Source organism: Megalobrama amblycephala, linkage group LG19 (genome assembly GCF_018812025.1).
Source record: "Megalobrama amblycephala isolate DHTTF-2021 linkage group LG19, ASM1881202v1, whole genome shotgun sequence".
Taxonomy (NCBI): domain Eukaryota; kingdom Metazoa; phylum Chordata; class Actinopteri; order Cypriniformes; family Xenocyprididae; genus Megalobrama; species Megalobrama amblycephala.
In genome coordinates this window covers 3,951,506-3,965,284 of record NC_063062.1, presented here as the reverse complement: position 1 = coordinate 3,965,284, position 13,779 = coordinate 3,951,506, and the positions used below count along the sequence as shown (strand labels likewise).

Below are 13,779 nucleotides of genomic sequence, written 5' to 3'. Positions count from 1 at the left end.
TTTGTTTCAGAATGAACCAGTGTGTTTAAACGAATCGGTTGAGTGAATGATTCAATGACTCACTCATGAAGACAGTCACTTGATTTGTTCCAGAATGAACCAGTGTGTTTAAACGAATCGGTTGAGTGAATGATTCAATGACTCACTCATGAAGACAGTCACTTGATTTGTTCCAGAATGAACCAGTGTGTTTAAACGAATCGGTTGAGTGAATGATTCAATGACTCACTCATGAAGACAGTCACTTGATTTGTTCCAGAATGAACCAGTGTGTTTAAACGAATCAGTTGAGTGAATGATTCAATGACTCACTCATGAAGACAGTCACTTGATTTGTTCCAGAATGAACCAGTGTGTTTAAACGAATCAGTTGAGTGAATGATTCAATGACTCACTCATGAAGACAGTCACTTGATTTGTTCCAGAATGAACCAGTGTATTTAAACGAATCGGTTGAGTGAATGATTCAATGACTCACTCATGAAGACAGTCACTTGATTTGTTCCAGAATGAACCAGTGTGTTTAAACGAATCAGTTGAGTGAATGATTCAATGACTCACTCATGAAGACAGTCACTTGATTTGTTCCAGAATGAACCAGTGTGTTTAAACGAATCGGTTGAGTGAATGATTCAATGACTTACTCATGAAGACAGTCACTTGTCGCCACCTACTGGTATACTGACACTACTATACTCATCCATATAATTCTGTAAATACCTTTAAAATTTACAATGCATATTAATTAATTGCACAGTAGTTGATAGTTATTGAAGAGATGTATTTTACAGTAATGCCTAAAAAAAGCATAAAATATAAGAACATACAAGCACTGATCAAGCACAAAAGACACAAAGTTAAAGGGATAGTTCACTCAAAAAATGAAAATGCTGTCATCATTTAGTATGAATGTTTAGTATGTAGTAGGATAAAAACATACTATGGAAGTCAATGGGGTCCATCAACTGTTTGGTTACAGACATTCTTCAAATATCTTCTTTTGTTCAACAGAAGAAAGACATTCATACAGGTTTGAAACAACCTGAGGGTGAGTACATGATGACAATTTTAATTTTTGGGTGAACTATCCCTTTAAGAGAGTAACTTTCATGGTAAACAAAATAGAATTCAGACAAAAATGCTCTTAAAATATTGGAATCTGTTTAATGTGCATCGAAACACAGGATTCAGCCTGATACACAGTCAGATCCAGACAAGTTGATTACTTTCCTCTGCGAGCTCAACAAAAGACCTCGACACACGCTCTTAATGTGCAGAACACACGAGGTGGAACATGCATGTGTGAGTTTGTCTCAGTCTCTTCAAGACGTCTGATGCACAAATATCAGATACCTACGCCTACACACTTCGTCTATATTCAACAAAAATAAAGTATGAGATTTCGCCAAAAAGAAGAATAAAAATCTAAAAGGCAAAAACACATCGTCTTTGTTACCTCTACGTTAACTTAATCTATCTCACATTCCGTTTCCACTTTTCTATTAAATTCTGTCCTAAATCCCCCTCACCAAAAAAAAGTACATAATAAATACTCAGTTGTGACACGATGAGTTCAGAGTATCTTAATTATTTGGAGCTCCAACAAAAATATATCATCTATGTATTTAAGTGGATAAATTAAGTTGCAGTCTTGCTATCTGAACGACACAGCAAAGTTCACGTCAAGGTCTTAAATGACAGAATAGCAACAACAATATTACTGTGTAATATTATTACATATAGACACGATAGTGCTTCTTTCCATAATCAGAGTGAAAGGACATCGTCTAGTAAATCTAGAGAGGACATTTTCAATAAAACTCTCTTCACCTCTCTATATTTGTAATACAGCATTATGTAGAAGTGTGTGCTTGGCATAGATACAGCATCCCATTATAAGACTCTAGAGTGCAAAACAGGTGGTTTCACATTTTTACAAGGTTAAAAGTTCTCATGAGACCATTTGTAATTCTCTGAAACTTGAAACAGAGGCAAGAAAGAAATCTTGATGTTCTAATACTTTCCTCTGGAGAATAAAATGGTATTAAGATATTTCGGTTGCACGCATTCTCACATTCGCTCGATATACCAGGGAAAAAGCCTGGCTTGATATTTGTCAAAATGCTCTATATATAAGTCACAGAGCAGGATGCGCCCGCTCGTATGGCTATATTTCTGTGGTGTACGTGAATAAATAAACATAATATTAGATCTAGACAGCTACTCTACACATAAAAAGATCTATCAATAACTACACATAAAAAAACCATCAATAAAATCATACTTAAATCCTCACCATACTGTTAAGATTCAACATTAGGCACTGAGATTTTTTTAGATTCATAGTGACACAGACAAAACAGAGAGGAAAGGAAGGCTTTGTTTAGGGGTGTTTGTTCGTTTTGGCTTGATTTGATTCAAAAAAGTCCTTAGTGGAGAAATAAAGGCCATGTAGTGTATATATACAGTTTAAAATACTTTCTTCTAATGAACGATGTTTGCTCATTTCTCTCTCGTTTAGTCAAACACGGGGAAATGAAAGGTTTTAAGTATTATAAGCGAGTTTGTCTGATCTGTTGACTGAAGACGAAGGTCGTGAGAGTCAAATCAAGGCTACCGTCGGTCGTTTATCTCTTGTTCCCTTCTTTTGGCTATTTTTCACAATTTTCTCTTTGATCTTAATTCCAGAAATGATACTCTTACACACAAACACACACTTTCCAGGCTTCAGAATTAGCTAAGTTGATCCTCATACTGCTTCCTGAAACAGTCACCAGCAGGGAAGAAGTCCCAGCATCGTTCCTGATACATTTTCCATACATATGACTCCTAGAAAGAGAGAAACATCTAATGTTGTAAATGTAAATTGAGCAAAGTATTAAAAAGTGAAAAATATTTAAATTAAAATTACTATATATACACACACTTTTTTTATATAAACACAATTGCAAGTTATAAAGTCAGAATTGCATGATATAAACTCGCAATTCTGACTTTATATCATGCAATTGAGTTTAAATCTCGCAATTGTGAGAAAAAAAGTCTGAATTGTGAGATAAAAATTCGCAATTACCTTTTTTATTTTTGTTTCATGGCAGAAACGAGCTTTTAGATAACTCAATTTCTTATGTTGTTACAGTTTATTTTTTACTTTTATTTGGATAAGAAAATAAGAATAAAATGACACTGACCTGTCCTGTGTGCTCCGTTTCGTCTTTATTGATTAAATACATCAGGAAGAACCTGCATGGTGTAAAAAAAGACACAGTTTCAAAATAAGGAAACAAAATATTAGCTTGCACTGTTTCTGAATAATAAAAAAAAAAAGTACAGTACACTTACATGTAGTTGGCTAAATTGTGCTCCTCCATCGTATGCGTTTCGAAGCCATGCGGAGTCGAGTCAAAGTAGTCACTTCCAATTCCACAGATGAAACACTTAGTCTTTGGAAAAACAACAAAAACATCATATCATGTGTCAGACTGTAATCCATAACGCATAACCTGATATTGTTGAGTTCAAATCATTGAACTCAAATCAACCAATCAGATTTCAGGGACAAGTTTACAGATTCTGTCAAGTTTAGGCTTAAAATCATGAATTGGTGCTTCTACATCAGTGTTATTCATCTAACATTTCCCTCTGATTTTTGGGATAACTCATGGGTAGGGTTAGGTTTAGGGGTAGGAATAGGGTTAAGACTAAATTTTCAGACTAGAATGTTGTTCCAGGATCAACAAAATACGTTGACCCAGGAACGCATCTAACTCAGCAATATCAGGACGTGCAATCCATAACACAAGTACACATTGCAGTCTCAGGATTGTCAGAAGGGGGTGCTGTGGCAAACATTAGCAAAAACTTCTTCACCAGTTTTCTCTTTGAGGTCAACCACTGTCATGGTGAAGCAACAGTTTGAAGAGGATCTAGTTGGGAAAGCTAGTTAAAGTTAATCCCAGTGTAGCCAGATTAAGTGGGTTCCCACCCAATTGGGCTTCTTTTGAATGGGTTGGACCAGAGAAAAAGACATTGGGTGGGTCTACAAAATTTGGGCTGTTTTTTACAATAACTTGCATTTTTGCCCCCTTTGTTTTTATGTTTAGTCTTGTTATTTTAATGTTATGTTAGAAATATGTATAATAAGGAAAGTATCACAGAAAAATAATGTGTAGTGTACATTTTTTTTGTTGTCGGATTATTGTACAGTATGCATCATTTTTGGTGTGTGCATGAACGTGTGAAATGCCTGCTAATTACATGGCTTTTTCCAATCACTTATATTGGGCACTTTTTGTGCTTAAATTGGCTTATTCTTACTGCTGACATTGAAAATGATGCATTTGTTTTTCCGAGTGTTAAAGTCATCTGTTAATTCCTTTATTTATTGCCATTTTAACATAGTTTCAACCTGGACATTTTAGTCATATTTGCTAATTCTCTTTAATGTATTTGTAATGTAATGTATTTTGATCCATTTTGATTATTTTAGGGATTGTCATCATTGTTTTGTTTTAAGGAGATAAAAATGGTCCTTATCAACCTTGATTGACATGGTAATAATCACATTATTTTGGCTGTTAATGTTTTAGGTGGGTTTGTCTTTGAGTGGGCAGGTTTTGGTGAACTTTTCTGGAAATCGTGGACACAATCTGGCAACACTGGTTGATCCCTATATCTGAATATGCTACTTCCCTACTACAAAGTAGGCAAAAAACTGTGTGTGAAATGAGTAGTATCCATAAAAAACAGCGGAAAAAGTATCTTGATGACCTACGACTTCTGCCAAGATTCCAAAGTGCACATCTAATGGACGCTTTCCTATCCCATGAGGCCAAAGGAGAGAATTTCTGAAGCGACGCAAATGAACAATGGACGATTCTGTCCAAAAAGTCCCCATTTAGCAACAAAGAGAATTGATTTACACATAAAGTGACCTGTCATAGTTTGTTTTGTTTCTACGTTCCATTTAGGGGTGGGCTTATGTGAAAAAGATTATACAAAAAAACCCCAAAGAAACCCCGAGGTTGGTTACTGCCAGCGCAAAAGATCTGAATGACATTTTGCGTACTTGAGTGAAGTATGCCAATATATAAAGAGCAGTTGTACCTCCATGTCCTCTCGGACCTGCTCCTGCTGATCTCTCAGCTCACCAAAGGCATCAATGATCAGACCTGCACACAACACAAACATCATTTCATCATGACATAATATAATGTCGAAACCTTTCAAATATTACATTTACAGAGTACTAAATTGCCCACAGGGTCTAAAAACACAATCCTCACCTTGAATGATGGCCAACAGGATTACAATGACAAAAAAGAAGAAGGTGATGTCAAAGACCACACGATACAGTTCATACTCGTCTCCAGCCGGATCCTCGATCTCATCTCCAATACCGCCACCGGCTCGCACACCCACATACATGTGGAACAGATAACACTGAGAGAGAAGACGTGATCACGGTCAGGCGTGAAATGAGAGAGCGTAATTCAACCAAATGAGACACTTACAGTCATCATGTCGTCACACTTCATGTCCGGTTCATCTTCATCCTCACTCATGTTGTAGAACTTTCGGAAGAAGTTGAAGGCCAACACGGTGTAGAGGTAGACCACCACAGCCAGCAGACCCACCGTCATCAACAGCTAAACCACAGTCACCATCAAGATTAATATCCAGAACAGATCGTAATCACAAATACGATGATCTCTGAGAGCTGTACCTGTTTTCCATTGTGGGTTACAGAGGACAGGATGGTGCGCAGGGTTTTGACGCCCATGGCGATGTCCAGCAGATGACAGGCGAAAAAGAAGTTGTTGTAGTGGCCAAGCAGTGACATGACTGAATACCAAACCAGATACAGGAACGTCTAAGAGCAAAACAGAATCCAAATGATTGATCGTTGTTATGAATATCCTCAGCGTGATGAAATATATATACAGAAACATCAGTTTTGTCTTTACTGAAACTCACATTATCAGTGAACACCACTCCAAACTTCCAGATCTGGTATTTGATGTCGATAGATGTCAACCTGTGGATTCATGATATTTTATAATGCAAAACAGAATCTCCATTCTATTATACCATCATGTTTATGAGTAGTTCGATTCTCAAACAAATGACTCTTATGAACAGGTTCATTTAGGGAATTAAAAATAAAAAGTAGTATAGTCCAACCGATTCCCAAAATGAATAACTTTAATGAGCTGTTGTGAACTATAGCTCTAGTGAATCATATATATATATATATATATATATATATATATATATATAGATAGATAGATCAAAGATTTAAATCATGTAGTCATTATTTTTTTAAATCATGTCGTTCCAAACCCGTAAGACCTCCGTTCATCTTCAGAACACATCGCTGCTGATGTAAGACGCTGTTGACGTGTTATCCGGTGCGCCTGAGCTTCGTTTACAGTCTGAGGGAGACGCACGCTGTATTCAAGCTATTCTACATTGTTTGTATTTTGGTATTTCTATATTTTTTAAAATGGTGCATAAGTGTGCATGTCGTGGATGTCCTAATCGCCAAAAACAACCACGGCGACGTAAAAGTGCATTACCAACGCCGACAGATGAAAGGATTCAATGGAATCAATTCAATGGAATCAGTTCAATGGAATCAATTCAATGGAATCAATTCAATGGAATCAGTTCAATGGAAAGGATTCCGGTAGAGAAGACAATGCCGAATAAAGTCGTAGTTTTTGTTATTTTTGGACCAAAATGTATTTTCGATGCTTCAACAAATTCTAACTGACCCACTGATGTCACATGGACTACTTTGATGATGTTTTTATTACCTTTCTGGACATGGACAGTATACCGTACATACATTTTCAATGGAGGGACAGAAAGCTCTCGGACTAAATCTAAAATATCTTAAACTGTGTTCTGAAGATGAACGGAGGTCTTACGGGTTTGGAACGACATGAGGGTGAGTCATTAATGACATCATTTTCATTTTTGGGTGAACTAACCCTTTAAATTTACATTATAGGTTTTATTATTAAAATGAATAAAAATATGTTAATTTCTTTGTTTATTTGTTAATTTCTATGCTAATTTATTGCATTTTTTGTTTATTATTGTTCTTAAATCTATTTACTGGATATATTAATCCAATCTATTAATCTAATTATGGGATTGCATCTAAAAAAGACTGTAAAAAGTCATTATAACATCTGTGTAAACACATAATTCATTTATTACTTTTTACGTTTATTTATTATTTAATTTACTGTCTCATCATTTGCATTTTCCAAAACACCTGCATCAAAAATCATCAATGAAACTGTAAAAGGGATAGTTCCCCCCAAACTTTTAATTCTGTCATTATTTAGTCACTCTCACTTATTTAGTCACTCTCAACAACACTCTCACTCTCAGTGACTCATATTTAGTCACTTCCAAACCTACCCTTTGACATATTTGTTTGCTGTGGTATTGAATCAATTCTTGTTACTTTATATTGAAATTTTGGTGACTTATGAGTGTGTCTTGCATCTTTCTGTACCATGTGAACATTGAAGGATCAGGCTGAGGCTTCTTCTCGTGTGTCATAGCGCTGACATCAAGAGACGCTAGATCCATGCCCAGCAGCTCAGCGATTCTTTCTCTACCGTAGATATCACCATACTTCTCTAGCACCTGCAACACAGACACACCATAAACACGCTCAGACTTCAACATCTCTCAACAGACGAAGGGAAACATCTGCACACACAAGTATAGCACGCCCCTGACCTTTCTCTTCACAAATTTATCCCAGTAGTTGTTCGGGAAGCTCCTAAGTGTAAAATAAAAGGGAATGGCATTTCAGATAACAGGGATACATCTTTATACATTTATAAATAATAATAATAATAATAATACAGTAGTATTACGGTGTATTGAGGACAAGTCTGTCCCACTGGCCCTTGATGTCATCATCTTCTGGTTGTTCAGTTACATACAGACCGTCAAACTCCAGTTTACGGGCCAGCTCCTTCTCTCTCTTAAAGATGACCAAAGGAACCTGGACATGCACAAACAATGTTAGCAGCTCACACTAGCTCAAACACCTCTAAAAAGGAATATTTCACAACAAAATTACATTTCTGTCATCATTTATTCAATATATGGATGAAGGGAAGGATTTCAGTGAAAAAAATTTTGATCTGTTCCTCATACAAAGCTGTGCATGGCTTCAGAAGACTTCTAGAATATAGTGCAAGACTCATATGCACCACATTTATGATACTTTTATGGTGCTTTTTGGTCCTTTTTTTCATGCTTTCACTGGAAGAGCAGCGTTGACATTCTACTAAATATCTCACACGGGTTTGAAATGACATGAGGGTGAGTAAATGAGCCCCTGACCTTCAGACAGTTGTAGCCGATGATACAGAGGAAGGAAATGATGGTGTGTAAGATGGAAAAGAAGGTCATAGCAGGCTCCATATATCCAGTGCTCTCCTCCAGGAAGTAGTAGACGAACCCTTCTTCCTCCTCTTCTTCTTCAGCAGAGCCCTCAAACACGCCAGAGCCCTCGAACACACCGGAGCCTTCAAACATACCAGATCCCTCAAATACACCAGAGCCCTCAAACAGGGCTGAACCCTCAAACTCCTCCTCCTCCTCTCCAGGCAGGCTGTCGGACACCTAAAGGAGGAAACAGCTGACTTGAGTCAAATTTGTTCTTGAAACAAGTTATTGCAGCAAATCACATGGCTGTCAAGCGGAGCTACACAATTCTGGATAAATTGAGAATCACATTTTTTGTGTTTAAAATAGAGATCCTGACTCTCCTACGATTCTGAATAGACAAAATAACGTCATTTATAACGTCATAATTGCTGAAGTCAATTTAAAATTAAAAAAAGGTCTGAATGAATGATTCAATGACTCACTCATAAAGACATTACTTATTCCATTACTGTATGAATCAGCATTTTTGAACAAATCTCTTGAATGAATGATTCAATGATGAATATATTTTTTAACAGCCACTTGTCGCCACCTGCTGGTGTAACGATGTAATTGATACAATCTTTATTTGAAGCATCAAGTTACTTTCAAAAGGTGATTTACTCTATTTTGATTGCTACCGTAGACATCAGTGTTTATATCTGAACTAAACTTTTACCCCAGTACTTCTGTGATGATTTGAATTATTGTAAGACATTGTTTGTGAAGCTGTTTTATATCTATATATGAAAACAGCTCTGTCTGGGTCAAACAGCAGATCTGAATGTTCACTGTGATCGTACTTGTCAATAGACATAGTCGAATGGTTGTCAATTAGGAATAAGATCGTGTGGGCATTTGAATCGAGATTGCAATCTATTAACGAAAGATCTACTGTCAGGTATTGTATTGCAGGGGTTTTTGACTTTTTAAAGGGTTCGTTCACCCAAAAATGAGAATTCTGTCATTTATTACTTACCCTCATGCCGTTCCACACCCGTAAGACCTTCGTTCATCTTCGGAACACAAATTAAGATATTTTAGTTGAAATCCGATGGCTCAGTGAGGCCTGCATAGGGAGCAATGACATTTCCTCTCTCAAGATACTAAAGATACAAGGTACTAAAAACATATTTAAATCAGTTCATGTGAGTACAGTGGTTCAATATTAATATTATAAAGCGACAAGAATATTTTTTGGAGCACCAAAAAAACAAAATAACGACTTATTTAGTGATGGCCGATTTCAAAACACTGCTTCAGGAAGCTTCGGAGCACAAATGAATCAGTGTATCGAATCTGCTGTTCGGAGCGCAAAAGTCACATGATTTCAGCCGTTGGCGGTTTGACACGCGATCTGAATCATGATTCGACACACTGATTCATTTGTGCTCCAATGCAGTGTTTTGAAATCGGCCATCACTAAATAAGTCGTTATTTTGTTTTTTTGGCGCAACAAAAATATTCTCGTCGCTTTATAATATTAATATTGAACCACTGTACTCACATGAACTGATTTAAATATGTTTTTAGTACCTTTATGGATCTTGAGAGAGGAAATGTCATTGCTCCCTATGGAGGCCTCACAGAGCCATCGGATTTCATCAAAAATATCTTAACGGATAATGGAACGGCATGAGGGTGAGTAATTAATGATGGAATTTTCATTTTTGGGTGAACTAACCCTTTAATGCCAAGGACCCCCAAATATTATGACCCCCTTATGAGGGACCCTTTTCCTAAAATACAAAGACAGTTTTATATTTTCATGTATATGAAATGTGTGAAAAAATAAGTGTGACATTACAAAAACAACCAAAATAATAAAATTAGTTTCCAAAATTAAATAACTGTCATTGTACTCAAGCATGTTTTTTAAATTGTTTGGAAAATATTTTGTTTTTATTCTTTTGACAGCACATATGAGATTAACACAAAAAACTATTGCTGTCAGTAGAATAAAAAAAATCTCACAATTAATCCCATGATTAAACAATCCTTACAAAGCAAAAAAAAAAAAAAAAAAAAAAAGTAATATCAAATTTGGTGAATGTTACTGGGGGGAAAATGAAATACGTTAAAATTATTTCAATAACATCTAAAGTGCACACATTGACTAAAAGCACATTTTGTAAAATGTTTTTAAAAAAATATATTTTCACATACCACCCTTGTGGCCCTGTGGGGGTCCCCAGACCCCAGTTTGAAAACCCCTGTTTTATAATCATACTGACCTTGTAGAAGAGCAGAATAAAGTTGAGTGCAAAGGAGACAAAGAGAGCCAGGAAGCGCAGGTTGTAGAAATTACGAGACAGATAGTTCTAGAAGAAGAGAAAAGTATTTTTAGATGCAGTTAAAATCAAAAGTGATGAATTAATAATATAATATAATATAATATAATATAATATAATATAATATAATATAATATAATATAATATAATATAATATAATTTCTATATCTAACTGTGAATGATCAGAAACAGTGTACCATGAATTTGATTCTTTGGATTTCAAGCTCATTCCAGAGTTCAAAGCCTCCTTCCTCTTCCTTCTTGCCTTTCTTTGCTTTAGCCTTTGCTTTTTTCTCCTCTAGCTCTTCTTCTTGTTTTCCCTCAGGCTCAGGTTCTGCTTCCTTCTCGGCCTTCTCTCCGTTTTCAACACTAGACAGAAGGATAATCAAAGAAACAACAGCATGGTGTTTATATTGTGATGAATATGACTTTACAGTTGTTCTCGAGTGAAAAACTTTGATCATTTGTTCTCCATTACTCACTCAGCTTTTTCGGGTTCTGGGGCTGCTTCTTCCTCTACTTTCTCCTCTTCTACTGCTTCTCCCTCTCCTTCTTCGGTCAGCTGAAATAACAATGAGGAGAAAACAGAGAATATGTAAGAATATGTAGATAAAGAGATTTAGATTATGAGTCTACAAAGCAATGGTGAGAAGTACCTGTAGTTTGTATTCGACAAACTGAAGGAGAATGATATGGTTTACACAAAAAACATGGTAAGGAACAATCCACATGGATTTTCACTCTTAAGGCCCGTTCACACCAAGAATGGTAACTATAAAGATAAGCGTCCACACCAGCGGACGATATTGTTCTGTTTATTCTAAGTGCGTTCTGTCACTTTAAATGCTCAAGCTTATTACAGTAGCATGGATTCTGATTGGCTGTCAATGTTTTTATCATTCATCAGCTGGAGACATTTTTTATCCCTCAAGCGAAATTCCTGACTGCATGGATTCATATTGAAATGAAATTGGACTTTTCCGGTAAAAATATGCCGAACAACAATTAAAAAAAGAATCAATAAGCATTAAACTCTTTTACTCACCAGTTTCCTCTTCAGCAGTGGGCTGCCTTCTGGAGTTGGAGGCTCCTCTGGCTCAGTTTCTCCCATGTCTCCAAGACCACCATGAGGACCAAAACCAGGCCTTCCACCATCATCCTCTTCTCCCTCTTCTGCTTCCTCATCTCCTCCTCCTGCTCCCTCCTCTCCCTCACCAGCTCCACCGGATTCTTGTACTTTTCTTGCTCCTGGCTCTGGAGGAAGGTCACCGTGCACCTCGTCTTGAGTTGGGTCGGGCATGCTAGTCAGAATCTCTGTCAACGTCATCTTCTTTGCTCCCTCCACCAGACCTCCTCCAAAGAGGGTGTTCCAGATGAGCATGAAGAATCCTCTGCAGACGCTGTAGATGAAGTGCAGGATGCCAAAGAGAACAGTATAAAGGAACGTCACCAAACCGACAATCATTTCCTTTATGGTCATCTTCCTGACTTTGCGGTAACGGCGTCTGAGATTGCGGAAAGTGAAGAGGCTTATGAAGTTCACTACGCTCTTGATGAAGTCAGCAAAGGCTGAGCTGGATTCAGGTGGTGCTTCTTCTCCATTCCCTTCCTCTCCTTCTCCCTCTCCATTTCCTCCACCACCGCTCTCCTCCTCATTTTCTTCATCCTCATCTTCAATCACCTCCTCTTCCTGCTCGGAGATCTGTGAGGCGATGTTCATCTCAAAGATGGTGTCCTCGCAGAAGTTCACAAAGAGCTCCATCTTCTCAGATTCACCACCCTCATTGACAACATCAAAGATGAACTGCCGCTTTGACTCTCTGACCTGGGGCATCTCCCACTGGTTGCGGTTGGCTTCGCTGATTTCAAAGTATATGCGCTCGATCCTCTTGCTGGCACCCATGATCTCGATACGACCCAGGAAGGGGCGGAAGTAGTTCAGCACGCTCTCAGCTTGCTCCAAGAAGTTCTGCAAGCGGGTGTCATGTGGAACATGCTCCGAGAGGTTGGTGAGTAGCACGGCAATGTTGAAGCCGATGTCTTTGGCTGGCTCTTGGAAGCGATCGGCGAACTCCTCAAAATTGATCATCTCGTTCTCATCAGCCTCAGAGCAAGAGAGCAGGAACTGGATCTCAGATGGCGTGTACTGTTTCTGACTGTCCATAGCCTTGGAGAAGTCTTTCTTGGAGATGAGGCCACGAGGGTCCGTCACATAGTCACGGAAGGCATCCGATGCCACAATATCCTTCAGTTTGAGGAACATGTCGAAGAACTTGAGAATCATCTCTACGTTGCTGGATGACTCAACCAGCATGTCAACCATCTGGCGAGCAATTGTACCATTCACAACATTGCCTGTAAAGGGGCAAAAAAACAGATAGTACATCATGACTTGAGTGTCTTTACAGGTTTGTAGGTCACCTGTGAAAGTTAAAACTAGGGATGCACTGATACCGATACTAGTATCGGCCCGATACCAAGCTCATGTACTTGTACTCGTACTCGTAAAAATACCCCCGATACCAAAGACCGATACCTCACGTGATGTAACCGACAGAATTGTCCGTGCACAGAGACACTGGCGGCAACAGAAGAAACAATGTCAGCCTCAGAGGTGTGACATATAGGAAATATAGGTCTTGGCACCTGATTAGCTGGGAGAGCGCGGTGAATGTTTTAATTAGCCTCAGAGGTGTGGAAATACTTTAAAATGAATGATGACAACACAATTCGTTATCGATTAGTGAATGACACAAACCAGAAGCGCTCACTCTCTTTCTTGCGCGCGATCAGTTCTCCTCGCGCTTGAATGGTCAAATGCGCACATAGTTATCAAAATGTCCATCCTATGGAGTATCTCACATAAATACAGTCGGTTACAGCTTAGGTGGACCTAAACATTTGGGTGAAAACAGGATATGTGTCAGTATCCATGGATTCGGTCTTAAAGGGACCGTAGCCTATATTTGTCATTAATGTTAATAAAACAAAATATGTTAAATAAATGTATGGTAACACTTGAAGG

General features: G+C 37.8%; 1 protein-coding gene across 14 annotated transcripts in view; it reads right to left on the bottom strand.

Annotated features, from left to right (window-relative positions):
* Nucleotides 1-1,144: 1,144 nt before the first annotated feature.
* The window catches only part of ryr1b (ryanodine receptor 1b (skeletal)), a 123,620-nt gene continuing 110,985 nt past the window's right edge, over nt 1,145-13,779 (bottom strand). For all 14 annotated transcript variants that reach the window (XM_048168711.1, XM_048168715.1, XM_048168708.1 and 11 more), the window contains 16 exons: nt 11,800-13,109; nt 11,237-11,316; nt 10,952-11,123; nt 10,698-10,784; nt 8,377-8,658; nt 7,902-8,032; nt 7,762-7,804; nt 7,532-7,665; nt 5,977-6,037; nt 5,726-5,872; nt 5,514-5,648; nt 5,286-5,442; nt 5,107-5,171; nt 3,343-3,443; nt 3,192-3,243; nt 1,145-2,829 (listed from right to left, as the gene is read on the bottom strand). In XM_048168711.1, the coding sequence (XP_048024668.1) occupies nt 2,734-2,829; nt 3,192-3,243; nt 3,343-3,443; nt 5,107-5,171; nt 5,286-5,442; nt 5,514-5,648; nt 5,726-5,872; nt 5,977-6,037; nt 7,532-7,665; nt 7,762-7,804; nt 7,902-8,032; nt 8,377-8,658; nt 10,698-10,784; nt 10,952-11,123; nt 11,237-11,316; nt 11,800-13,109 (3,053 nt within the window). In that variant the 3' untranslated portion in view covers nt 1,145-2,733. The remainder of the gene's footprint in view (nt 2,830-3,191; nt 3,244-3,342; nt 3,444-5,106; nt 5,172-5,285; nt 5,443-5,513; nt 5,649-5,725; nt 5,873-5,976; nt 6,038-7,531; nt 7,666-7,761; nt 7,805-7,901; nt 8,033-8,376; nt 8,659-10,697; nt 10,785-10,951; nt 11,124-11,236; nt 11,317-11,799; nt 13,110-13,779) is intronic.